The sequence below is a fragment of the Cervus canadensis genome, chromosome 11, assembly GCF_019320065.1.
Source record: "Cervus canadensis isolate Bull #8, Minnesota chromosome 11, ASM1932006v1, whole genome shotgun sequence".
In the NCBI taxonomy this organism is placed as follows: Eukaryota; Metazoa; Chordata; class Mammalia; order Artiodactyla; family Cervidae; genus Cervus; species Cervus canadensis.
Window position 1 is genome coordinate 68253871 of NC_057396.1, and position 27533 is coordinate 68281403.

The 27533-nt window shown below is 47.9% G+C and overlaps 1 protein-coding gene across 3 annotated transcripts; it reads left to right on the plus strand.

Annotated features, from left to right (window-relative positions):
* Positions 1-1628: 1628 nt before the first annotated feature.
* On the plus strand, positions 1629-26391 carry ACCSL (1-aminocyclopropane-1-carboxylate synthase homolog (inactive) like). 3 transcript variants are annotated; one of them, XM_043482829.1, is made up of 17 exons: positions 1629-1733; positions 3718-3851; positions 6696-7149; positions 15529-16052; positions 17429-17488; positions 17936-18006; positions 18383-18452; positions 18678-18744; positions 19485-19582; positions 19835-19912; positions 20255-20355; positions 21534-21623; positions 22388-22433; positions 22530-22671; positions 24617-24759; positions 24846-24999; positions 25981-26391. In XM_043482829.1, exons 3-17 carry the CDS (start codon positions 6798-6800, stop codon positions 26115-26117), a joined length of 2133 nt encoding a protein of 710 aa, XP_043338764.1. In that variant the 5' UTR covers positions 1629-1733; positions 3718-3851; positions 6696-6797; the 3' UTR covers positions 26118-26391. The 3 variants fall into 3 exon arrangements, with proteins under 3 accessions (XP_043338764.1, XP_043338766.1, XP_043338765.1); XM_043482831.1 differs by lacking the exons at positions 1629-1733; positions 3718-3851 and adding an exon at positions 12522-12779 and having other exon boundaries at positions 7077-7149; XM_043482830.1 differs by lacking the exons at positions 1629-1733; positions 3718-3851; positions 6696-7149 and adding an exon at positions 11668-12779.
* Positions 26392-27533: the final 1142 nt, after the last annotated feature.

Below are 27533 nucleotides of genomic sequence, written 5' to 3' on the forward strand. Positions count from 1 at the left end.
AAGCACTTGTCCAGCCCCTGCCTGCGTCTTGCTGGCTAACACACACGGCCAAGCCCAGGGTCGGCACGGGAGGGCACCGCACAAGGGCATTCACTGTGGCCACCAGCCTGACAGGCTGCTGCAGGGCTGGGTGTTGGTGCGGGGGAAGGGGTTCGACAGGACAGCGTTGCTGAGAGCTCAGCACAGTGTCTGGCCGGCCCTAGATGTGTGTCCAGGACACAGGGACTGGCGTGATGAAACCGCCTCTGAAAGGCTCTGGGGCGAAGGAGTCCGCTCTGACTCTGAGAACTTAAGAGTGCGCTTAGAAGAACATCAGAGTGGGCTGGTGGCGGAGGGGACCCTTGGGCATTGCCCCTGCTCAAGAATTTCTAGGAAGAAGGGAAAGCAGTGGAGTCCAGCTTTGCAGATTCTGGGTTTGGGGTGAGACCCAAGTCAACAGAAGCCCAATAAATCAGAGCAGGCCTCCCAGGGTATGAGGAGACATCCTGCCAAGAAGATCCCCAGTGGGAAGGAACTCACAAATGTGGTGGGACTGGAAGAAAATGTCCTGTGGAAACTCAACCCGCTGTCATCTGGGTCTCCTGAGCGAGACCGAGGGGAGTCAGCTCTTTCCAGAACATTCCGTGCAACGACTTGCGTCTTGGGAGACTGGCTAGGGCACAATAGGCCTCAATAAACATGAATTGAAAGAATGAAAGTTGAGATGGTCGGGTGGAGGAACGGTGTGGTGGATGCCCGGGAGGCTCAAACTTACAGTCGTTATTTCACATAATTCTCTCAACCCCTCTTCCCTCACCTCTTGTCCACAGATGAGAAACTGCTGCCCTGAGATGCTTAATAACTTACAGCCACACAGTTTCCAAGTGGCTGAGCTGGGATTTGAACTTGTGACTTGACACCCAGACCCTTGACGACAACTCCAGATAGATGACACCATACTGCACCGTACGCCATTCAGAGAAAGGGAGATTTCAGGGGTTCACAGCAAACCACAAGGTCCAGACAACAAGCCGATGAGGTCAGCACCTGCCAAAGCCAGACAACACTGCCCTCCTAGGGAGACAGGCCACCCAGTCACCCCACGGCTCCCTTCTCCCGCCTGCTCTCCCCCAGCTCCCCCAGGGCCGAGGTCACTCGGTCCCTGTCCCAGAACCAGCGCTCCTAGAGGGGGCCCCTCGGCTTTGAAGTGTGGGTGACAAGAGTAGATAATGTCTGTGGATAATGAAACAAAACCTTTTTCTTTGTGTCCCGGGGCCAGTATTCTGGGGACCTGGGCAGCGGGGAGCAGAGAAGGGCGGCTGGAACAAACTTCTCTTTGATGGCTGAAGCAGGAAGACCTTGGGGGAAAAGCAAACAGAAAAAGCCCAGAAAAGACGGACTTGAGCCACAGCTCTGACAAGGATAACAGCTTATTCGTATTTGAAGAGGTATTGAATGCTGGCAGCATACCGAGCATTGGAAAGAAGGGAGACGCGGCCAGCAGAATAGACTGAGGCGCAGTAATGAGACGGAGAAGCCGCAGGAACGGCATTGGCAGGGGGGGCGGGGGGCGGGAGGCTGGCGAGGGGATGACCAGGAGGGTGAAGGGGGCAGTGAAGACACCGGCGGAGGGCTGTCACTTTGCCTTCTCTGACAGGCCTATTTGTTGGCCTTGGAATATGATTCTTCATCTTTGGGGGAATCTGATGAAAGCCTGGTCCTGGTCATTCCTTTAACACCAGATGTGCCTGCAGGTAAAATTTGGGATGGGATGAGTGGTTCCCTGAGGCCCACCCACAGCCCCACTCATGAAGGTTCGTAATAAGTGGTCTTCATCCCCAGGGTCCCACCCCAGAGTCTCTTGGTCAGCGAGGCAGAGGTGGAGCTTGGCATTGGTTTGGGACAACGCTTCCCAGGGGACTCCAACATGGTCCCGGGTTGACAGCGTTGTCCTGAGGCTCCAGGAATCCCAGAAGAAGATCTCGGGCTTTCAAGGAGCAAATGTGTTCTACTCGAGCACTGAGAACAAGGAAATCCAAGCCAGGCATGTACCTCACACAGCCCCAGGTGTCCCACTGGTTTGGGAACCCCCCTCCAGCTTCACAGGGCAGTTACTCACTCAGATCTGAGCTCTAGAGCAGCGGTCCCCAACTCTTTTTAGCCCCAGGGACCAGTTTCGTGGAAGACGATTTTTCCACAGACCTGGGGTGGGGTGGTGGTGGGGGATGGTTTGGGGATGATTCAAGTACGTGACATTTATTGTGCACTTTATTTCTCTTATTATTACACTGTGATATATAATGAAATAGTTATACAACTCACCTTACTGCAGAATCAGATCATCAGGCATTAAGATTCTCATAAGGAGTGTGCAACCTGGATGCCTTGTAGTTCACAGGAGGGTTCATGCGCTTATGAGAATCTGACGCTGCTGCTGGTCTGAGAGGAGATGGAGCTCAGATTGTAACACGAGTAATGGGGAGCGGCTGTAAATGCAGATGAAGCTGCACTGGCCCCCGGCTGCTCACCTCCTGCCGTGTGGACCAGTACTGAGGCCCAGGGTTTGGGGACCCCTGCTCTACAAGATCTGTACTGTCTTGCCATCATGCTCAGAATAAATGCTTACGTCCTCATCAAGGTTCACAAAACCTGTGAGAGTCTTTCCTCAGATGCTTGCCTGATAGCTCAGTTGGTAAAGAATCCGCCTGCAATGCAGGAGACCTGGGTTCGATCCCTGGGTTGGGAAGATCCCCTGGAGAAGAGAAAGGCTACCCACTCCAGTATTCTGGCCCAGAGAATTCCATGGACTGTATAGTCTATAGGGTCTCAAAGAGTTGGACACGACTGAGTGACTTTCACCTTCTTTTCATCAGAAAAAGCAAATACATATTGTCAACTCGGGACCTTTGCACTTGCTGCTCCCTCTGCCTGGAGCAATTCCTTCCCTTCCTGTGGGTCTTTGCCTAACTTCCCTGTCTAAACAGCACTCCCTCTTGCTCTTATCCCCTGCCCAATTTGGGTTTTCTTCACAGAAAACCTCCTTACCCAGCTCTACTGGCTTACGTATGTTGTTCATTTTCGGTCACCTGCGTTAGGAGGTAAATTACAAGTGGGTCACCTCTGTTTTGTTGCCTCTGTGTCACCAGCGCCTAAAGCGGTGTCTAGCACATGGCAGCAGCTCGTTAAATATTTGTTGAATGAATAAATAGTGATAATTCACTCCTCCTGGTTGTCCCAAAGGACACAGAGGTCATTTACAAGTTTTGGTTAAAAACTCCCTGGACACAGAGAGCTGCTTTTGAGATCTGTTTTCCCATGTAAACAGTCAACAAGTAAACAGAGAAGCAGCTCTGGACCCCTACTGTATACTCAGCCCCCATAAGCTAAAGGGAGGTATGAGCAGAGGGCTGGTTTCTCTCTTCCTTCAAGGTCTTTACAATCCAGTTGGGGGTGAGTGCCCAGGTGAGTGCCTCACCTGGGTGGACAGCTGCTCAGAACCTCGAAGGACAGTTGTTGGAGCTCTGAAGGGCTGGAATAGTCAGGCTTTCTGCAGAAGGGAGCACCTGCAGTGCCCTTTGAAGAACAGGTTCTGCTGGGTAACTGGTTGGAAGAAGAATGTTCCCCAGAGGGCACCTAAGTGCCAACCAGTGGAGTAGCTGGCCCTGCTTGTAGTCAGTAGGATGGGTTGAGCGGGCCAGAACCAGCAGACCTCACCATCGTGGCATTGGTACCCCTCAGGCTCCCACTCCAGGGCATCTCGTCAACCTGGAGACCACGCCAGGCCTAATGGGATCGTTAGGATGCTGTCGCTGTGTCTCAGGAATCCTGGAAGAGTGAACACCAGGCCTAAATTCAGACACAACTGCAAGCAGGTAAAGGCAAGCAGCACGAGCGTGGACGAGCCTGAGGAAAATTTGCTGGGCCTCGGTTGGTGGTTGTTCAGTCGCTAAGTCGTGTCCGACTCTCTTGCGATCCCATGGACTGTCCTGCCAGGCACCTCTGTCCATGGGATTCCCCCAGGTAAGAATACTGGAGTGGGGTGCCATTTCCTTCTCCAGGGGATCTTTGCAAGCCTGGGATCGGACCTGCATCTCCTGCCCTGGCAGGTGGATTCTTTACCTCTGAGCCACCAGGGCAGTCTGGGCCCTCGGTTTACCCATCTGTAAAATAGGGCCAAGGATACTTTCCTTACTGTATTGCTGGGAGGCCCAGCATGTGGAACTCTGGATTCATGTCCACCAAGAGAGCCCATCGTTATAGACTCCCAGGTTCTGGCCACAAGGGTGCATGGGTCAGGGTTTTCCCAGGTCGCCCTCTCTCTGGACCTCCATTTCACTACTGTGTATCTCAGAGATGGGTCAGGGGACCCTTTGCAGTCTCCTCCCATCCTGTCTTTACTCTGTGCTTGCCAGGCTCCTCTCTCCCAAGTGAATTTGGGTGGAGCCAAGTGGCTACTGAAAAGCCCAGGGAACTGAAGTCAAGGGAACAAGAGTAACACAAAGGACACGGGGCTGGGGGGAGGGTGGGGGCTGAGGGCAGCTGGTTCCGTGTCCGTGGGGAGGAACACAGCCCTTCCCCCACCTCCCACTGCCCAGCCCCCGCTTTAAGCCCCACCAGCAAGAAGACCCAAGGGCTTTTTACATGAGGCCGAGTCAGACACTGGGCTTGCAATCTTGCTCTGCTTTTGCAAGGGAGATGCCCAAAAGAGCTGGGGGGATGGTCCGGGGGTGGGGGAGGGTGGGGGAGGGGGTAGAAGGTGGGAAAGACAGCGTTCAGCAAATCTGAATCTCTGATCCTACCAGGAGGTCTTCTTCTAGTGTGCTACGCTGGCAAGGCACCCAGCCTTTTGGAGCCTGGGATCCTACCTGAAAAACAGATCCTAGAGGACCCTAAGCGTGCAGGGGTCATAGGCTTAGATGGAGATTACAGTGCCCACCCCTAGCGCAGTGCTTGGCTCATCTGGGTCTACCTAGGGGCGCACCCCCTGCGGCTGGCAGGAGAGGGTGGGGCTTTCGCCCATCTTTCCTCTCGTCCTCCCATCCCCGCGCCACCCTGAGTTTTCTGCGCCTGGAGGGAAAATAAGAGTTTAGCGACCCCTCTTGGCGAATCCATGTTGCAGCTGTGCGTTCCGAGAGGTCCCGGGGCAGATGGTGGGAAACCGAGGAGGTGCAGGGAAAGGAGGGTTTTCCTCTGGAAACGTCCTCATTCCACCGTCAGCAGTCAGCGGTGACTACAACTGATTGACTCGTTCCTTCATTCCCGTCCTCGGTCCCTCATCAAATAGTTACCAATAATCGTCAACAAACACTAGAGAACCCCCTCTGTGCCTTCAAAACTAAGAAGACTAACTGTCCAGAAGCGGACCCAGAACTTAGATAATTGTATTAATATTATGGTATTCTTCATTCATTCCTTTGTCCATTCATCCACTCATTCATTCATCCACTGTCTCATTCATTCGTAAATATTGTTGAGCTCCCCTATGGGTCAAGTACCTGTTCTTTACATTTGAGAAACAGTTAAAAAAAAAAAAAGCAATCAAAGACACTTGCTCTCCTGAAGTTTATATTTTAGAAGGGGGGTACTGAAAATAGTGTGCCTAACAAATAAGTATACAGTACATTTGAAGGAGAAAAGAACTATAAAAGGTGAAAGATAGAATGGGGGGGATCACTGCAGTGTGGTGGGAGCAGGTGGCAGAATGAGGTAGGTGATCACAGTTGGCCTCCGAGAGAAGGTGATATCTGAGCAAAGATGTGTAGGAGGTGAGGAGTGGGCAGGGGTCTCCAGGAAACAGAGATCCAGGTACTGGTAACCAGCTAGCGCAAAGGCTAGGAGGCACTGCTGTGTTTTGCTCAGCTCAGTTCAGTTGCTCAGTCATGTCCAGCTCTTTGCAACCCCATGGACTGCAGCACGCCAGGCCTTCCTGTCCATCACCAACTCCCGGAGTTTACCCAGACTTATGTCCTTCGAGTCGGTGATGCCATCCAACCATCTCATCCTCTGTGTTTCGTACTGTAGGCATAAGCAGAGAGGACGAGGATGCAGGCTGGGGCCCCTAGGCCTGCCTAAGTCAGGGAGGAAGTGTCCTTAGAAGAGGTGACACGCAGGTGTTGCTGGCCAGAATCTTGGCTTTCTCTGCCCATCGAAGCCGACTAAAAAATATGGAGACAGAGTTTGGAGGAAACTGAAAGGTGGCTTTAATTCTCAGCCGGAGGAGAGGGGAGCCCGGTAGGCTCATGCCGCAAGAACTGTGCCGCCCCCCGCCCCCCACCAGTTGTGAGGAGTCTAGGGGCTTATATAAGTCAGGAGTCGGTGATGAGGAACAAAGGCGATAGGATCTTGATTTCTTCCTCTTGCGTTGTTTCAAAGACAGTCATAGCCTGGCGTCAGTAACCCAATAATTGAGCCACCAGGCAGTTCGGTGGCTCTGTGGCCTTCTTTCTGATACATAACTACAAGGGGAAGGATGTTGAAAGGGTAAGCACCAGATACAGGATATATTTAGTATAGAGTCAAGAGAAAAAATGTGAATTGTGGCTCTTGCAGAGTTATGGGGCAGAAAAGCAAGCTTCGTTCTAGACACGCAGAGTTAGGAGCAATTAAAGTAAAAAAGCTAGGAATGTTCAAACCTGCTCACTGTTCTATTTTCTTTGTTCTCTGGAAAGGGAAAGAGAAAAACTCATTCCTCTTTTTTCATTTTCACTGTAACACAGGCACAGACTTGAAGGAGAAACAGAAGTCTGCCAAGTAGGTGGGTCTGTGAGTGCTTTCTGAGCGGAGGGAACAGCATGTGCGAAGGCCTAGAGGAATGAGAGATGGTGGTGAGTGAGCCGGGAGAGTTACAGGAGGCTCAGCTTTTAGCTTTGCTTCTGGTTGTCGACCCTCAGAGAAGGCCAACCAGGAGCTCCAAATGTGTGGAGCTCATTCAAGTACACTATTCCCATCCATCACCCTTCATGAGGTCGGTTTCCTCTCCCTTCGACAAAGAGAAACCGAAGACCAGAAAGGCTTGGGTGGGTTTACCAAGGATACACAGGCAGGCAGGGCTGAGAAGATTGAAACCAGCAACCCCTCACCCCCGGTCATCACTCCAGAGCTTCCTCCTCAAGCTGTCTGTCCTGCTGTTGGTTAACTCACTGCAGCCTGCTCGCAATTGTGGCTTCAAAGGTTAGTAGCTCATTTGTGCTTTAATTGAGATTTGCTTGCTGACGTTGCCAAGTATTTAAAGCACCTGGCAGTCCTGAGGGTCTACCCAGGCTCAGACCCTCGCCCACTTCCCAGAGCCCCCTCCTCCTTACGAGCTCTCCAGGTGACGCCGATGCCTCCAGAGACTGAGGACCACAGCCCCAAAGTGTGGTTCTCGCAGGCGTGGGGGCTGCTGGGCCTCTCTCCATAATAGTTCAAAGAAAGGCCATGTTATTCTCAATTTTTGAAGGAATCTGCATGCCGTTTCTCATTGTGGCTGCTCCAATTTACACTCCACTTCTGGGTTTATTCAAGGAAAATGAAAATAATAATTCATAAAGATACACGAATGTTCATTGCAGGATTACATACAATAGGCAAGATATGGAAGCAACCTAAGTTCCGTCAATGGATGAATAGGTAAAGAAAATGTGGTACACACACACACACACACACACACACACACACACACCAGAATACTACTCGGCCATAAAAAAGATGAAATCTGTCCATTTTCAACAACACGGATGGACCTTAGGGGCTTCCTAGGAGGCACAGTGGTAAAGAATCTGCCTGCTAATGCAGAAAACACAAGAGATGCGCGTTCGATCCCTGGGTCAGGAATGTCCTCTGGAGGAGGACACTCCAGTATTCTTGCCTGGAAAATCCCATGGCCAGAGGAGCCTGGCGGTCTACAGTCCAAGGGGCTCACAAAAGAGTCAGACATGGCTTAGCAATGGAGCGCACATGAACATGGATGGATCTTGAGGGTATCACGTGAAGTGAAATAGATGGAAAAAGACAAATACTGTATGATTTCACTCATAGGTGGAATATTAGAAACAACCAAAAAACAAAATATATGAACAAAACCAAACCAAATGAAACAAACGTGTAGATACAGAGAACAGACTAAAGGTTATTAGATGGGAGTGGGGTGTGAGTAAAGGTTATCAACTGTGTGGTGATGGATGGAAACCAAACTTTTGGTGGAGTGCACACAGTAAGTGTATACAGAAATTGAAATATAATGTTGTACATGTGAAACTTAAATAATGTTATAAATTAATGTCACCTCAATTTAAAGTAAATAAATAATTTAAAAAATTTTGTAAAAAGAAAGGCCGTTTTAGGTAATTAAGAGCACCTGAGGGAGATCCCCTTGGAAAGGACAAGGTGGATGTTGTTGCCCTTGAAACCATCTGCGTGCTTAAAAGCAGAGCGCTCAGGCCCCAAGCAGTAAGCAAGCTTCCTGAGAGGAGGATGTGGTGGAGCGGTCTCTGAGGCCCCCAGTGATTAAAGACAGTCTCACTGGACTTCAGGCTTTTGACCAGAGCAGAAATGAGTGGAAACGAGGACAGCGGTAAGTGCATGGTGGTTGGGTTGGGAGCCACGGACGTGGACTGAGACGGGGCTTCACCTGGACCCCCCAGTGGGGTGGGGCCAACGATGGACTCTGGGGCTTATGGATTCCTGATAGAGAGTGCCAGGCTTTGAGGGTGTGCGTACCCTTCCGGCAAGCAGCCTCGGGAAGGGGTGGTTAAGAGGGCAGCGGGGCCTGGGGTTCACAGCCTTGGATTTCAAGCCCCCCTTTCCCGTCCTACTGGTTTGAGTTAACCTCCTGCCTTTAATCCTCCTGTTTTGTCGCCTGTAAAGTGAGCCTAAGGGTGGAACCCTCCTCATTTGTTATTTTTGTTAGTTACTCAGTTGTGTCCAAGTCTTTGTGACCCCATGGATTGTAGCAACCAGGCTCCTCTGTCCATGGAACTCTCCAGGCAGGAATACTGGAGTGGGTTGCCATTCCCTTCTCCAGAGGATCTTCCAGATCCAGGCATTGAACCCAGGTCTCCTGCGTTGTAGGTAGATTCTTTCCCCTCCTAATAGAGCCACTGTGAGGATTAAATCAGGCGGTGTATACAAAGAACCCAGACAATAGCCTGGCTCAAGGCAGTACCCAGTCAGTGTAAACTGTGGTTGATAATGTTGTGGTTTCGAAGGGTCTGTGACCCCTCCCAAAATCTTACACCATTCGTACTCAGGCTGGGTATATTAGGGGATTGTGTTAAATTCAACAGGCTATTATAAATTATGTCCTTATTCACTCAATCTGCAAATTGTGGATAACTCTCACCTCCTAGCAGCCAGGATTAAGTGAAAATAAAGCTGCATGTGGTTGGGGCTTCTGGGAAGTCACTAAGCTCTCTAATTAGGTAAGTGACCTGTGTTGAAAACGCTGGTCTAAGGTCATCTTATTTTGGTTCTTGCGCTTTCTCTTTTTTTCCTTGGCTAAGTTAGCTCTGCTTGCATCTCTCAAGAACTGTCTCTTCATTTTCTTCTAGTATAGTCTACCAAAGTTTAGCCAGTGTATGTGCCACATGGGTGTAGCTGTGTTCCAATAAACCTTCATTTACAAAAAGATGAACTGGGGGTACTTCCCTGGCTCAATGGTTAAGGCTTCACGCTTCCACTGCAGGGGTCATGGGTTTGATCCCTGCATGCTAAACAGTCAAAGGGGGAAAAAAAAAAAGATGAAATGGGGTCCTAGTCTATAACTATACTAAATTCTCTTGTAAAGCATCTGTTAATTCTTTTGTGTCTTCCAAGTAGACATTAGTAATCTGTGGATAGTGTTAACTCAAATTTCCTATTTTTAATTCTAATTCCTTTCTTTGCCTAATATTTTTGGCTGGGACCTCTGGTGAAATGTTAGGTATTTTACAGTGACCATGGGCAACCTTATCTCTTGTTTAGGATTTCAAACCCTTCTGTTCCTCAGCTAAGTTGGAGGCTGGCTTTTTGGCTGAGAGATGTCTTATGTTAAAGAGGTGGCCATTCATTGTATTAAGTTGTTTAAATCAAGAATGGGTGTCTAATTTTGTCAGACGTCTTTATAGCATCTGTAGATCAAGTGACTTTTATTCCCTTAAGATCTACTAATGAAAAGTTAATAGAAGTCATAGAATTGAACTTCCATTCTCAATATGACCCCACTTGGTTGAAAGGTTATTTTATTATGTTGATGGATTCTGCTTGCTAGGTGCTATTCAGTTTTAAGTATTGATAATCTAATCATTTGTCCGTAGTTCTTCATATAAAATTCATCAAGTCTAGATATCATTGTTTATTTGATTATGAAATGCAGATTTTCCTTTTCTCTAGTTTAATAGCACTGGGATAATATACTCCTTTATATGTATGAAAGAATTTCCTTATGAGACCCTCTGGGCCAGATATTCTTCAAGAGACCTAACTCTTTGATAATGTCTATGGAAACTGATTTGCTTAGATTTTATTTCTTATCTGGGACTATGAATAATTAACTACATTTTTAAATTAGATTATCCATTTTTTCCAGACTTAATCATATCCATTAGAATAGTGCAAAATAGTCTTTAGTTCATCTTATTTCAGTGCACGTGCTTTCTCTCATTTTTCTTGACTAAGTTAGCGATGCTTGTCTCTCAAGAACTGTCGCTTTGTTTTTTTATACTATAAATTAATCATGCAAATATCCCTCTGCATAGTTGGGGCCTATTCCCATAGTGATCTTTACACTGGAAGGGCTCGCATTGGAGATAAACTTATTTAGCTATTTATAATCTAATAGAGCCTTAAATTGGGCTTCCCAGATGGCTCAGTGGTAAAGAAACTGCCTGTAATGCAGGAGACTTGGATCTGACCCCTGAGTTGGGAAGATCCCCTAGAGAAGGAAATGGCCACCGGCTCCAGTATTCTTGCCTGGGGAATCCCATGGACAGAGGAATCTGATGGACTATAGTCCATGGAGTTGCAGGATCAGACACAACTTAGTGACCAAACGGCAACAACAAAGCCTTCAATTAGCTATACCTGCATCTTAAAAACCTCCTTAAATATAGCAAAATTCATGAGTACACCTTGAGCTTTGACATATGGTTACAGCCATGTAAGCGTCACCCTATTAAGATATGTTCATATCATCTCCCCAGGAAGTTTCCTGCATCCCATTACAGTCAATTTCCCAACCTCCTCTCCAGGGAGCTACTGTTCTGACTTCTGTCATTACCAATTACTTTTAGTTGCCCCATAAGTAGAACTGTACGGTATGGACCTTGTCTGGTTTCTTTCTCTCAGTTGGCTTTAGCTTTTAAAGGTGAACCTATTTGCTCTGATTAGTAGTGTCTGTCCTCTTCCACTTCTCACTACTTGCTCTGATTAGAAGGTCCTCTGTAGTAAGTCCAGCCCCTCTAGTGGGAGAAATTGGTACTGCCGGTCGAAGCGGAGATGTGTGATGGCTACAAGATTCCAGATTGGGAGTTATTTCCTTTCAGTATGTTGAAAATAGCATGTCACTAACTTCAGGTTTCCGCTGTTGCTAATATCAGCTTTTGGTCTGTGATTCCTTTTAAGATAACTTTTTTTCTTGGCTGCTTTTGAAATGTTTCTTTGTCTTGTATTTTTTGTAGCTTCAAAAAGAAGCTATATATATATATAAAATTATATAATTTATCCTAATTTGCATTTTTTTTTACCTCCTTGGTGCCTGGTTATTTGGCACTGATGAAACATCCTGTTCAAATTGCTTCTCTCCCCATTTTCTCTTCCTTTGGGACTCCAAATGAGTATGTATATGTGTATGTGTGCTTTAGATTTTATATCTTTTATGTTTCTTCTGTGTCTTCATTCCACCTTCTAGAAAGTTTCTCCAGCCTCTCTTTCCAGGTCACTAACTTTCTCTTTAGTTGTATCTAATATGCCACTAAGCCTCTTCCACTGAGGCTTTAAATTTTCAGTGATTGTGTTTTAACAACAGGTGATCTAGAATCTCCTGTTTTCTTTAGATCTATCATTTTAACAACTTCTAATTTTTGCCAGGTTTTGGGCTTGGGTTTTCTCTCCTTGAACAGAAAGGCAATGTTTTCACAGGTGACTCCTAGCACCTCACGTCTAGCTGGTCTTCGCTGTCTCTGCTGGTTTTAGCTCATGCTGTTGATTCATGTGTCTAGATTTTCTGTGTGCTGGATGCTGTATTTGAAAAATCATCCTCTTGAGAAATCTAAAATCTCAGGCATACTGCTCCCAGAGCACTTGTTTTCTTCTGTCCAGGGACTTTGAGTCACCAACAGTACAAGATGACAGTACTGTTGGATGAAGTTAATCCAGCTTCAGAATTTGGGACTTCTAGGGCACATTATGTGATGTGAATATGCACAGAACCAGGCTGAAGTCTGTGCTAGGGCTGGTTTTATGCCAGTTCACTCTCTTCCCAGGAGTTCTGGGCTAACATCAGAGGGCTGAAGTTTAAATCTTGGTTTTACTATGGGACACTCGAAGTTCCTTGCCTTCACTGAGTTTCAATTTTACCTCTATTTGAGGTGAGTATCAGGATTCCCCGGTAGCTGACCTGGTAACGAATCCACCTGCAATGTGGGAGACCTGGATTTGATCCCTGGGTTGGGAAGAACCTCTGGAGAAGGGAACAGCTACCCATTCCAGTATTCTGGCCTGAAGAATTCCATGGACTGCATAGTCATGGGGTTGCAAAGAGCCGGACACAAAGAGCAACTTTCTCACCTGATATGAGTCACTGATGCTCAGACAGGAGACAGAATTCTTCCAACATCCTACAGTTGGTGAGTGGTAACAGAATCTAGACTTCTCAAGGCTGCTTTTACCTGAGTTTTACAACTTGTATTTAGGGATCTATACTCCCGAAACACCTTGCTTCATGGGAAGACATAAAGAAGACTTGACAGTATTTATCATTATATAGTAATTATTGTGTAGTAATCTTAATTACTACATTGAGAAGGAAGAATCTCAATTAGGTTAGGGTACTGAGAGACCAGGGATGGCTGGTGTGTGGCAAGGGGAAGGAAGGCCAGATGGCAGATCAAACTAGAAGGGCTTGTAGGGTACTAAAGAAAGAGGCAAAAGTATCCTGGTATAAATGGTATACCCATGTACTGGCATCCCAAATGAACAGGAGACTAGCTTGTTCCTAGTTCATTCCCCATATTCATTCCCTGTTCTCGGTTTTTACTGTTTAAGATCTGTCTTTCAGCTCTTATCAGAGGGCACCAGCTGGACTTGTTCTGAGATACTGCTTTTATAGAAGTCCCCTGTGTATGCTTTGGGAGGAAAATGGTTTAAAGCTGAGAAATATTGAAACCACGGGTGTAGCCAAGAAGACTTGAGAGTTTGTGTATCCCAACACTAGACAATTTAGGGCTGAGATTTAGGGACATGATGGCCTTTGTGGAACAATGTCAGTCACAATAGGCTTTTCTTATAGAAAAGGTAAGTCTTGGTGGAAGTCTGACTTCTTGGTTTTCCCTCAGCCTTGCTGCATACTCACTACCTTATCAGAAAATACATTTGCCAGGAAAATATACTTTCTGCAGTTACTTGCCTTGGCCTCTGCCTGAAGAGCTCTAATTGCAGCCAGTCTCCCTCCTCCAGTGGCTTGTTGGGCCACACTGACCTCCAGTTTCCTGCCCCAGCCTGATCCCTGTTTCCTGTGAACCTGAGGTCGATGACTGAGGGCTGGGTGGATGGAAGGACACTGAAGGCTACCCAAGTTCCTGGAGGACAGTGTGACCTTCTCACCCCCAGGGTTGAGAGCCCCATTGCAATGACCCTGTTACTTCTAGGGGATGGAGCTTCGGCCAGAGCAAAGCTTTTGCTTGTGAAACAAGTGTTAGTCCAGGAATAAGAAAAACTTGTTCAATTTCTATCTAAACATTATGTTTCTCATAGCGGTGAGAGAAGTTCTCTGTATCACTGATGAAAGGTTGGCTTCCTAAGTCAAGACTTGGTACCTGTTTGTCCCGTGGCTTCATCCAACTGTCACTCCATCTTCCATAGGTCACAGTCTCCAGTCATGGCCTATCTCTTCACTGAGTCAGCTACGTCCCTATGGCTGTGCCTCTCCTGCTAGTTACCTGTATGCCAGACACTGTGCTAAGGATGTAATGATGAAGGCTGACCCGGGCAGATACTGAACAAGTAACAAAATGAAGTGTCATTACAGAGAAGTATAGGTTGTTATGGGAATATCACAAGCAGACTAAAGATGGTTTAGAGAGGTTGGGCAGAGTAGTCCAGTATTTTGAAATGCTGGTCCCACAAACTGTAAAAGAAGTAAAAAGGTTTAGCATATGTGGAGGGGATATAATGTAGAAAAACTTAGAAGATGGCATTTGGTGGAAAGTGTGTAAGTCTAGATTCTTAGAAAAAGAGATTTCAGTGACTGAGGATATGAGGATTATTTTACAATGAATAAGAGGCAGTGGTCAGCCTCACATTTTCATATCTCCTGGCTTCTTAATGTCTGATTTTTTTTTTTTTATTCTTTGAGGCTTTACAAAGGTGTACAAAGTCTTATCCAGCATTTAGACTTCTTTTTAGACAGAAGGTTGGGCTGAATAGAGGTTCAGAACGTATAGTCCTAGGAACTTTGTTAGAACTGCAATTACTCAGGCTCCACCCCAAAACCCCTGAAAGAAAGTCCAGTGATGAGGACTAGCATTGCGTCTTTACAAACCCTGTAAGTGATTCTGGTGGACTTTAAAATTCGAGAACCATGTATCTTGCCCATGGTTACTGGTGATGGATGTCCAAGGCAGCTGGCACTGTGAGCAGGTTGAAGGTGTTTATAAGAAGTGGTACAAAGTAGGAGGATGAAAGAACTGAGTTTTGAACATCTGGTATGACCAACTTGGGGGGAAAATGGAAAAATAAAAGGAATGATGTTCTAGAACAAGCCTTGGCAAACTTTTTCTGTAACAGGCCAGATAGTAGCCATATTAGGCCCTGTGAGCCAGGCGGTCTGTGTTACGACTATTCAACTCTGCTGTTAAGGTACAAAGGCAGACATAGATAACACACAAACAAGTGACCATGACTATGCTCCAATAAAACTTTATTTACAAAGGCAAATGGAAGGCTGGTTTGGTCCCTGGGCAGTAGTTTCCTTTCCCCTAGTCTAGCAGAATGATTTAGGCTTTTGGTTTGTTGTTTTTATTTTTGGTTTTTGTTTTTAGCAGCAGAATCCCTTTTCTTCCTTAGAGCTGTATAAAGCAGGAATCACTCTGATTGAAGAATGCATGGCCTACCTCTTCAGTTTCTCCTTTTTCTTGAAGTGGACCCTAAGGTTCTTCCTAAGAATACATATTAACGACACTTAAGTCCAGTGCTCCAATGTCTGAGCTTGGGGCCACTTAGGCATTGCCCTTGAATGAGTAGATAGCCCTTCCTCAACCAGTTTGGACCTGTAACCAAGGTGCAGAGGTAGAAGGAACTGGTGGCCAGCCTGAGGTCACACCTGGGCCTGAGGTTCAGGAAGTCTCCTTTGCTGTAGTGCGTGGTCTCTCTCTGCAGGTTCCAGCCAGCCTGGTGAGGCCAGTGGGAACACCCAGGGCACGAGTGGCCCATCACATACCCCCCACACGCCCTGTGTCCTGATGAGGGACCAGGCCCTCAGATACCGCAGCATCCACACCCAGCTGATGGAGATGGTGCTGACCTTGCGACAGACTGTGGAGGATCACATCATGCAGCTGACAACCAGACCTCAGCAGCAGGACGGTCAGGCCATCAGGGAGCAGGAGGCTCTCCTGGGTCGCTTATTGTTCCAGATCATCAGTTTCCTGCCGGCTGGGGCTCAGAGCTTCCAGCCACCTTGCACATCCACGGACTCCAGAGGTGATGTTGGAGGTGGGCAGCCGGTCCAAACATCTAGGCAGACGGGCCAGATGTTCTACCAAGAGAGTGATTTTGAAAATACAGTAATCAGCTATGACCTGTCCAACCGTGGGATTGACATCTCTGCCTTATACGACTTGAGCTTCCGGGACTACGACACCTACCAAGGAAACAAATACCACAAGGACAAGAACACCTTGGTGAGGATGGGGGGATACACTCGAGGGCCCCCATCACTAGGATTTACTGAGTCCTGTGCCAAGAACTGTGCATTCTCAGTGATTTTTTTCCCCAGTCCCATGGAGTAGGTGCTATTGTCCCCTGAAGGTGAGGGGGTGGGCACAGGAAAGTTGACAAGCTGGGCCTGGTTTCCCCTCCTGTCCTAGCTCTTATCCACCGGGAATCACTGTGGTCACTATAGTAAGTGAACCTACCCTTGTGGAACTCAGTCTAGTAACAGATATCAATCAGTCATTGGGGAAACAGATGTGAAGAGTGTTCCCAAGAGCACTAAGGGGCTGCCTGCTTTGGGTGGTCAGGGAGGATGGTTTAAAGGTCGAATCAGTCAGTCAAGTGATGGGGGTAAGGTAGGGGTCCTCCAGGAACAGCATGGGTGAAAGCTTCAAGGTGAGAAGAGCTTGGAGTGATTGGGAAAAGAGGCCTGTGTGGCTTGAGGAGAGATGGTGAGGCTGTGACAGAGGTATGGATGGGATTGGGCCATTGTAAGATGTTGGGATGTTATCCCAATGGTGATGGGATCAAGAAAAGGCTTCCAGCAAGGGAGGGTCCCAACAGCTCTCCATTCAGAGGACAGAGGGCCACAGTAGCCTCACCTTTCGTTCTGTTTCCACCCAAGGGATGTGTGGCCAATGGCCATCTGCTTTTCTGGGGCTCAAATGAGTTGGGTATCCTGATCAGCCTCTGAGGGGCCATGCTTCTTCCAGGAACTTGAAGGGGCCCTTCCATGGAGGTGGAGATGGCAGGGGTGATATGGGCAGGGCCTGGGTAAGGAGCCAGGCTCTGGGGCCAATCAGGTGAGATGCTGCTCATCACCAAGATCATGTGGCTAGTGTAGTTTATTCAACCTTTCTGAGCTTTACTCTCTTTGAGCAGAGATCAGAGCATTTTCTCAGGAGTTGTGAGAATTAAGGCAATTGACATGAACCACTTAGTCTAATGTCTAGAATATAGGAGCTCAGTGAATGATGGCTGGTACATAATATAACTATTATTACTTATCTAGTGGGTTGGCCAAAAAGTTCATTCAGTTTTGAATAAAAATAAGACACTTTTCATTTTCACCGAGAACTTTATTGGAACAACATACTCATTAACTGAATGGTCTTTTTGGCCAACCCAATATATGGCTCTAAAAAGGGAAGTTTGCAAGCTGTAAGATTTGGGAGAATTTGTGGAAATTTTTCTAATATTAAGATTGTCAAACATGGATTTTATTTGCTTCATGAAGCAAGGAGACCTCCATTTGGGCTCATCCAGATGAGTAATTATGACCTGTTTAAAGGGGTCCATGGTGGGCAGGGCAAGAGGACTGACCTTCGATTCCATCTGTCTCCAGGGCTACATCAACCTTGGTACCAGTGAGAACAAGCTCTGTACTGATCTGCTGGCTGAGAGGGTAAGCCACGTTCCAGACTGTGCTGGGACCCACCTTCAGGCCCAGGTCCCCCAAGAATGGTCTTTTAGCACATGGTAGACACAGGAATAAGACTTAGGAGTTTGAGGAAGGGAGTGGGGAAATAGCTTCTAGAATAGCACATCTAACCTGCTGACTGGCCTTGCTGTGTTGGGAAGTTTTCTCCGGATGGGTATGTGGTGGGTAAGCTGCCAAGGGAGCGTCTAGATCAAATGTGGGGTTGGGGAGGTTGTCAGACACGTCCCAGGGGAGATCTAGTTGTATCATCTTTGACACGAAGACTGAAGCCTCTGTTCATCAGGGAGCATGTAGCATATAGGCCCATTTCCCTCTGGGAGGTTTGCCCTACACCCATGGGCATCCTAGGAGTAGGATGAAGCCTCTTGGGCATCCCTGGTCTGGCCGTGCTCACACTCTATTTGTCAACAGTTGAGTCAGAGTGACATGACCTACATTGATGAAGATCTACTGCAGTACACTGATTGGAGAGGGCACCCATTGTAAGTAGCCCCTGGACCTGGGGTCTTCTGGTCTACCGGCACCCATCCTCATCCAGGGAAAGACTTCCAGGTTCTCTGCTGGGTGCCTACCTATTTTGGGGGGTAATGACTTCTAGAAAATGCCTAGTGTAGACTATCATAGCAGGCAAGCTGGTGTGGTAGAAATAGCACTGCTCTATCATTCAAGAGACCCAAGTTTTTGTCCCTACTCTTCATGTCTGTGTCTCCTGGGGAGCTGAAAGCCTCAGTCCCCTGTTCACCCTGTAAGGACCCCGAGGTTGCACGCTTTGCTCTCATGAAAAGACTGAAGCCTAGGCTGTGGGGAAAGCCCAGGGCCAATCCTGGGAACCACCGGTCTGTCTGGGTCTGTCCACAGCCTGCGGAAAGAAGTGGCCCGGTTCCTGACCTTCTACTGTAAGACACCTGAATTCCTTGACCCAGAAAATGTGAGTCTCTTTCTAGCCTTCCTGACACCCTGGTGGAGGACCATATTCTTGGGGACCTCTGCATTTCCAGAAGAGCCCCTCAGAGTCAGGGCTGAGTGAAGGCCAGGGGGTCCTTGCTGAGGAGACTCCTTATGTCTGTCTGCCCAGCGAGGAGGGAGACGGGGGACCGATCCCTCTTACACGAGGATTGGTTTTCAGCTTCTGCCTTCTGTGTATCTTCTTCAGGTGGTTATTCTAAATGGCTGCTCTGCTGTCTTCTCTGCACTGGCCATGGTTCTGTGTGATCCAGGTGGTAAGTCAGCAGACTCTGCGCTCCCTCAGGGACATAGCCCCACGTGGGCAGGCGTGCATGGGCCCTGGGCCTTGAGGGAGTAGAGGGTCTTGACTGAAGACCTTTCTCCTGAAGTGCTGGGGTGCCTCCTGCACCGATTAGAGCATCTTCCTACTATTTCTGCAGGATTGAGGGATTTGAATTCCCATTTAATATGGGCATGTTACAGGCCTCCAGTCTGCCCCAGGAATGGTGACATCTGGAGCCAACTCTGTCTAGTATTAGTTGGACTTTTGGTCTCACCCCCATACAGAGAGCCCTAATCAATTGGCTTAGACAATACAGATGTTCTATCTCTTCAACATACAGCAGGTTGTGTGTCTGTGGAGTTTCCCAGGTGGTGCTAATGGTAAAGAACCCACCTGCCAGTACAGGAGACTTCAGAGACTTGGGTTCAATCCCTGGGTTGGGAAGATCCCCTGGAGAAGGAAATGGCAACCCACTCCAGTCTTCTTGTATGGAGAATTCCATGGACAGAGGAGCCTGGTGGGCTACAGTCCATGGGGTTGCACAGTTGGACACGACTGATTGACTGACACTTACACTTATGTATACAGAGCCTGTGCTGCGAAGCACTCACCCCCAAGTAGGAGGGATTACAGAGGAAACCTTCTCTGAGAGCTGCGTTGCTGCTGATCTGGGGGTCCTGCATGTTCTCACTGGGAGACTCTGACCTAACAGCGCTGTCTCTCTGCTTCCAGAGGCCTTTCTAGTCCCCACCCCCTTCTATGGGGGCTTCGCCTTTAGTACCCACCTGTATTCGAAAGTCAAGCTGATTCCTGTCCACCTGGAGAGTCAGGTCAGTGTGGGCCTCCTTCCCCTGCTCAACCGACCCAGGCAACGGGACAGTCTAGGCATTGCCAAGGTGGAGGTTGGTCTTGCTTTTCTCCCATATAAGTTATGGGAGAAGGATGGAGAAATTGGGCCAAAAGGGCACGTGGGACTAGTCCCTGGGTATGAAGGGAGAGGATTGTTCAGGGTTTCTAGGAATGAGGAATCCAGGCCTGGAAGCTTCCAGATAGGTGGTTCTCAGGCTGGGTCTGTCTTCCAGGTCACTGAAGCGAACGGCTATCCCTTCCAGCTCACTGTGGACAAGCTGGAGCAAGCCCTGCTCGGGGCTAAGATTGAGGTGAGGTGGGAACCGGGTCTTCAGGGTGGGCACTGCTGCTCCGGAAAGGGGCTGAATATGGAGACAGTGGGATAACTTGTTCACCAAGACAGTGTGGGCGCCTTCTTCAAAAGAGGCAGCGTCCCAGGGCACATCCCCCGAGGAGCCCTGAGCCCTGGGTGTGGCCCCCAGAGCTCCGTCTTGTTCCCCTCTGCGGGCACCATGGTACTTGCTCCTCCAATTGCCCACCGAGGCCTTGATGAGGTGTCCGATCCTACTCGGCACCCTGGCCTTGACCTTCAGCAGAACTTGATGTAGAGGTGAAGGGTTTGTGTTCACTTGATTATGCTTGGTTCTTTTCAGGGGAAAAAGGTCAGAGGTCTTGTGCTAATCAACCCTCAGAATCCTCTGGGAGACGTCTACTCCCAAGACTCCATGATGGAATATCTGGAATTTGCCAAGAAGTATGACTTCCTCCCCCTTGAGATGAAGTCCATAAGAAGGGTTCCCATCACTCACAGTCAAGGAGTCAGAACCGGAAATAATACACCGTAAACACTCTCACTGCGTAGTGAGCTCTGCAGTTATGGGCAACTAACTGAAATGGACACGAAGGAAAAGGCAGCCACATGCTCCCTGCTTTAGACTTTGCCACTTCCTGTCCAGCCTTTGCCTGTGTGCACATACCCACCTGACAGTCATATCCCCCTGTTATTTCCCACCCCTCGTAGCATAAGCTCTTCCTGCATCCATTTCCCAAACTCCTTGGCTTGAGGTGCCGAGGAAGGTGAGTCTCTCTAGAATTTCCCGGCCCCTGTTTCTAAGAACATGTTAACATCAGTTATTAATATCTCTGAAGTCTGGAAATAGCCTTCTTAGGGAAGATGATCTTCCACGGTCAAGAAGAAACGTGTAGTCAAACTTCATAATGAATCCAGACCAGCTAATGGCAGCACGCGGGGACAAGAGGAAGAGTGCTGGGGTGCGCTCCATGCTAGCTCTAGCATGTGCTAGGGGAGGGATTAACTTTCTGTCTCAGAAACCAGTTTCTTCCTGTGAAATAGAGGTAACAGTACAGCTTCAGAACACTGCTGGGATAATAAAGGAGGAGAGGCAGGTGTGCACTTAGCCCGCTTCATACCCCTATTTGAACCAGACCCTAGGTGGGAACTCTTTTACAAATTATTTATTTATTTATTTAATGCACCAGGTCTTAGTTGCAGTGCACAGGATCCAGTTTTCTGACCAGGGATTGAATCTGAGCCCCTTGCATTGGGAGCATGGAGTCTTAGCCACTGGACTGCCAGGAAGTCCTGGGAGCTCCTGACTAGACCAGAGGAGATGTCTCTGGGACACCCAGCCCCTACCACTAGTCTCTATTTGATGGTTGAAGTGTGGGATCGGATTTTCTGATGTATGTCCCTCAGGTCCTGTTCCTTTCTAGTACCCCCAAGTCAGGGTGGAAGTTCCCCTCCGGTGAAGGAGAGACCCCCCTTCTACCTTACCACACCTCTTGGAAAGTTTGAATGGGCTTCTGGGACCTTAGGAGTGTCTGATCTGTGTTCAGAGAAGCCTGACAAATGAAGTGTGTGTAACGATTAGAGACAGGCTAGATAATTGTTCTCTCTCACCCAACCTGCAGGTACAACCTCCACGTGATTGTAGATGAGATGTACATGCTGTCTGTATTTGATGAAGCCATCACATTCCACAGTGTTCTGAGCATGAAGAGGTGGGTTGGTCTCAGCGGGAGTTGGGAACGAGAACCATGAAGTTCCTGCTTTTGCAGGGTGAATCCATGGGCAGTAAACTCCTTTGGCTGAGAGCCAAGAACTGAGCTTAGAGCCTTCTGGAGTGTGAAAGTGAGCAAAGCCTCCTCTGTCCTCCAAAATGTCTTCTCTAAATGCCATTTTGTACAGGAGATAGCTTAAGAAGAAGGTAGAATGGTCAAAAGTCAAGGTGAAGCCCTACAGGGAGTCAGGGTAGGAAGTTCTTGATGAGCAGTGCACAGGGAAAGAAGAGAAATAGAGGAGAACTTTCTTAAGGGTTGGTATTTGGCCCTAGGATAGGATCCAGCAGGCAAAGCAAGAGAAGAGCATGCCTGGTGGAAGGAGCAGCTTCATCAAAGGTGGGGCAGAAAGAAATAGGTGAACACATTTCAGAAATGTTTGGAAAGTCTAGAAATGGTGGTCCACTTGTATGAGGAGCCAACTGCCAAGAAGGTGGCTTTGGACTCGCTGTAGGAAGACCCCGAGCCGGGCTGCGAGTCCTTGACTATGTTCAGTGGGCACTTGAGAGCTCTCCCATCTAATGCCACAAGGATACCTTTTGTTGACTTCCTGGCTTAACTGGGGCAACTGTGTCTTGAACTTTGGGTCCCCAGGTTCTTCTGTCTAGGAAGGCCTTCAAGGCCACTTTCATCTTCCCTTCATAGACTGCATGTCATCATCCTTCAAGTATTTCTCCATCATCTTGACTGTATGCTTTCCTTTCCAGTTTGCCTGACCCCAACAAGACCCACGTGATCTGGGGCACTAGTAAGGTGAGCCCCAGCTGCCTGTCCTTGGGTAGGGAAGGAAGTGGAGCCAGGAGCAGAAGGCAGACTAACTGGGTATTCCCTTCCCTTCTCTTCCTCTAGGATTTCTGCATCTCTGGCTTCCGCTTTGGCGCTCTGTATACCCACAACAGAGAGGTGGCCTCTGCCATGAGCTCCTTTGGCTACCTCCACAGCATCTCTGGCATCGCCCAGTACAAGCTGCGTCAGCTGCTTCAGGACAGAGGTACTGAGCCCCATCCCAGGCTGGACCTCATGGCCACCGGGAGTTTCTGGGTCTGCATGGGCCTCTGACATGCCTTCAGTACACTGAGACCCTGTTCACTGTGTTGGGTTTAACAGTGGTAGGACAGGACATTTATAGGAGGGCAGATGCAGTCGGGTACAGAAAGAAGATGGAGGTGCGGGTCTAAAATACTGACCATCTGGTAGCTTGTGCTCTGTCTGGAAAAGGGATAGTCAATTGTACTCTAGGACTTGAAGGTGGGAATTTCAGAGATTGGTCTTTATGTGAAGGTCAATTTTTCCTCCTGTTCAGGTGGCACAGTTGGTGAAGAATTCGCCTGCCAACGAAGGAGATGCAGGTTGGATTTCTGTGTCTGGAAGATCCCCTGGAGGAAGAAATAGCAACTCACTCCTGTATTCTTGCCTGGAAAATTCCATGGACAGAGGAGCATGGTGGGCTACAGTCCATGGGGTCACAAAGAGCTGGATACGACTGAACACTGAGCACAAACCTGGCTTACTTCAGGCAAAGATTACCAAAGAACACCCTGACTCTTCAAATATGATTTAACTTCATCTTCCAGGGTGGCCAAAGGAGAGGCTGTTTGGGCAAGCTGGTGCTGCTACATCTATGGCACCTGAATTTACCTTCCCTCTTGGATCTTAAGTGAATGCTGGCTTCAGAGGGAATTTCCCACTTTTAATGCCATGGTTCAAACTTAGATAAGGGCTCCTTTTTTAAAATTTCCTGTCATAGAGCAGATGCCAGGCCCAGGGATTTAAATTGAGAGCAGGAATACATGAAAAAAAAGTTATCACATAATCTGGTTTAGAAAACAATCTGCTTTCAGTTTAGGGTGGAGAAAATAGTAGATAGGAGAAATCCAACTGGATGCCTCCCTGCATGGTGCCAAGCCCTCTGATCTTTGGTAGAAACCAGATTCCCAGCTTCTTGAACCCTGGTTCTCAATCTTGGATGCACATGAGAATTACCTGGAGAGTTTAAATACCAATTTGTAGGGAATTTAGTCATTCAGTCATGTCCAGCTTTTTGCGACCCCATGGATTGTAGCCTGCCAGGCTTCTCTGCCCATGGATTTTCCAGGCAAGGATACTGGAGTGGGTTACTCTTTACTTCTCCAGGGGATCTTTCCAACCCAGGGATCGAACCCTAGGTCTCCTGCATTGCAGACAGGTGCTTTACCATCTGAGCTGCTAGGGAAGCCCAATATGTAGGCTGCATCCACAAAGATTCTGAGTTAGATGTCTGGGGATATAACCTGGTCCATTAGGCCTTTTAAAAGCTCCCCAGGTGGTTCTAAAGTGCTTGCAGTGCTGAAAATGGTTGTGCTAGGATCATCCCCAAGCATAATGAGGTTCTTCACAGTCCATTTGTTAGCTCCCTCACCTTCTGCTTTAGGCCCTATGAGTAGCAGCTACTTGCCCGGTTGAAAACAGCAGTATCAACCCCATTTAGGGGATGCCTCAACTTCTTGCCTCAAGGGTGTAAATTCAAACATAACTTTACTACACAACTATTGAGAAGCCTAGTGTCCCCAACTCGGACTATGGAAGTGGTGTCATGGGTGGTGGTGTTTAGTTGCTAATTGTGTCCGGCTCTTTGTGACCCCATGGACTGTAGCCCGCCAGGCTCCTCTGCCTGGGATTCTCCAGGCAAGAATACTGGAGTGGGTAGCCATTCCATTCTCCAGGGCATCTTCCCTACCCAGGAAACAAACCCACGCCTCCTGCATTGGCAGGCGGGTTCTTTACCACTGATCCACCAGGGAAGCCCATGTGTTGGGTATGATAAGCTCAAATACGATACAGTCAGGGTTGGATAGAATCAGCAGGCATGAAGCCCAGGGAGGGAGCATTTGGTCAGGAGCCCTCTGGCAGATCTCAGCCCTGAAATATGTAACAGCTCTCTTCCTCCATCCACTCAGAATGGATTGACAATATATACCTGCCCAGTTATCACTTGCAGCTGCAGGAGGCTCACAGGTATGTCACTCACAAGCTGAAGGCATTCAAGGTCCCTTTCCTCAATCGTGGCTCCGGCCTCTATGTCTGGATCAACTTGAAACAGGTGAGCTCTGGGAGTGAAGATGGGTGTTAAAGGGCAGATCTGCCGGCTGGGTCTTGAGCTTAGCTCTGTCCGTCTCTCCTCCCCAGTACTTGGACCCATGCACGTTTGAGGAAGAGCTGCTCCTCCATCGCCGCTTCCTGGACCACAAGCTGATCTTGTCCCCTGGCAAGACCTTCATGTGTAAGGAGCCTGGCTGGTTCCGTCTCATCTTTGCAGCCAGGCCCCACCTGCTAAGAATCGGTGAGTGGAGCTGACCTGCCAGTCCTGGCATCCTTCACAGATGCCCCAGCCACTCCTCTGTAACCTAATAGTGGAGTCGTCCCTTATTCACCTTTAGCAGCCTATATAGCTCCAGTTCTTCTAGGCCCTCTGTTTCGACTTTCATACCTTTAAGTGAAAGTCGCTCAGTCATGTCCGATTCTTTGCGACCCCATGCACTGTAGTCCATGGAATTCTCCAGGCCAGAATACTGGAGTGGGTAGCCTTTCCCTTCTCCAGGGGTTCTTCCCAACCCAGGGATTGAACCCAGGTCCCCCACATTGCAAACAGATTATTTACCAGAAGGGAAGCCCATATCTTTAAGCTCCTTTGCAAACAAGGAACTGTTAGGCACTTGAAGTATATTATGCTTTTGGTGTGTCGGGTCTGTGTCTGTCATTGAAGAGGCACTGGGACTGTGAGCTACCCAGAAATGGAGCTCTGCCCATGCAGAGCTTGCTGGCTACTAGGTGAGATAGATGGGGTGTGACCTAGAAGGCCCTGTATGCTATACTGCGGAGTTGGGATTCTCCTCTGAAGGTTACAGAAACTGACATTCATTTTATCTATTGCATCTCAACACATGCAGGTCACTGTTCTACCTGCTGGGAACATAGCAATGAATATTTATGTTATGTATCTTCTGGGTTAATGTAGAAAATAGACTGAGTGAAAGGCCACGAGAGGCAGACAGAAAATAATGGGGCCAAGGCTAGAAGCTAGGTGACAGGATTTGATCTTGAGTCATGAAGGTAATCTGGCAGGCAGGGGCTGTGACAGTGAAGACAAAAAGAGCCACAGGGAATGTGGCAGGAAGACTTGGAAATCTATCCCCCAAGAGGGAAGGCTCAAGTTCAGCATCCCTGAACCAAAGGTTCTGTGGTGGTCTGCTAGGACCTGCAAGTACCAGGGGCCCATGTGCACACCCCTAAGTATTTCTCTGTCTCCATTTGGACCCTCTAGCCATGCGTCGGTTCCAGCAGGTGCTAGTGGAGCAGGAGCAGGAGCGTAGAGTGAAGCAGCTGGAGGATGCAATGAAGGAGGAAGTGTCTGCCTCCCAGCCAGAGACTCCAGCCAGCCCCGCCCTCAGGAAGTCCTGATGTCAGCCTCGGATCTGGAAGGCTGGGTGCTAGCCTGGAGCTGTGACCAAACAAACAGTGGGCTCCTCCAGGCATGAGTGGGTTTGACCTCACCATCAGCCCCCTTAAGCATCTGTCATTCTGGAAGCTTTACATCTTCTTAGTCTCTATGAGCCATTGCGTGTGTGCAAAATGTTTTTATGGGGATTCTGGTGAGAAAGCCTGGTGGAGGAATAAAGTGAGCTCTCTGGGTCCCTGTTTGGGTGGGTTAGTTTTTATATTCTGTATCTAATAAACTCCACATTCTTTAAATTGCAGGCCTGTTTTATTTCACATTCTTCATATGACCTTTTGGGAGCTAGATGATTTTTAAGCTTAATTTTTAATTAAATTTAAATTAAATATTAAATTCAGTTTTGAAATAGTAAAGCAGGTAAAGCAGGTTATATGTGAAGAATACTTTCTAGGACAGGCCAGAAAGGAAGGGAAACCATGATCCCTAATTGGCAGAGCATTTTCTAGGTGTTGGATGCTGTGTCCCATAGGATCCTTACCCGATCACACCCACCTTACACATGTGTGGCTACGTGGCCGGTTGAGAGTATAGTTTCAAATGTTTCTGGTTCCAAATGTGAGTTCTTTCCATTTTTGCCTTTTTGAAAGGCTTTTAAAATGAATCTCTGGTGACAAGTCTGAAGCCTTCCATTTTCATGTCTAGGGTTTCTAGCTCTTCAAATCATACCTCCTGAGCATTTCTCTGCAAAGCCTTTGCACATCTGAGGTTTAGTCTAAGCATCAGAGCAGTAAAATGGGCAGAGTGGGGACTACCACCATTTTATAGATGTTGGAAGAATTATTAGCAGCCACTGATGGCTTTGATCAGTCACTTGGGTTTGGGATCATCCTCACTCTCTTGGGCAGCTTTGCAGCCCACCAACAAATCCTGATTCTTCAAGACTTTTTGACACAAGGCAAGTTTCTTTAGAAATAAACTTGACTAGTAGACACAGGAAAAGAATTCATTGGCTGCATGAGGGGATTCATGGGACCAGAAGAGATGATTTTCCTTCTTTTCAATATTTATGTCTCTTATTTTTCTGTTCTAATTTCATGGCCTAGACCTCAAGAACAGAGTTAAATAAAATAGTAAGAACATACTTGCCTTGTTCTCAATCTTAACAGGATTGAGTTTGGTCTCTCATTCCTAAGTATAATGTTACTGGAAATATTTTTCATACTGCCATTACCAGATAGAAGAATTTCCTTCAATTCCTAGTTTGATGAAAGTGTTACCATAAATGTGGGTTCAGTTTTTACCAGATGTTTTTGCCTATACCTCTAGAGATAATTCTTAGTTATTCATGTGATAAAATTATATTGATTAAAAAATGTTACAGCAATATCATACTCCTGCAATAGCCCCATAGAGTCATGATG

What these genes read in the sequence shown, in the direction of transcription:
- ACCSL (XM_043482829.1), top strand. Translation starts at nt 6,798, where the DNA reads ATGGTGGTGAGTGAGCCGGGAGAGTTACAGGAGGCTCAGCTTTTAGCT. An exon ending in GATTGGAGAGGGCACCCATT is followed by an intron (nt 18,007 to 18,382) that starts GTAAGTAGCCCC and finishes GTCTGTCCACAG; the next exon opens with CCTGCGGAAAGAAGTGGCCC. An exon ending in AATTCCTTGACCCAGAAAAT is followed by an intron (nt 18,453 to 18,677) that starts GTGAGTCTCTTT and finishes TATCTTCTTCAG; the next exon opens with GTGGTTATTCTAAATGGCTG.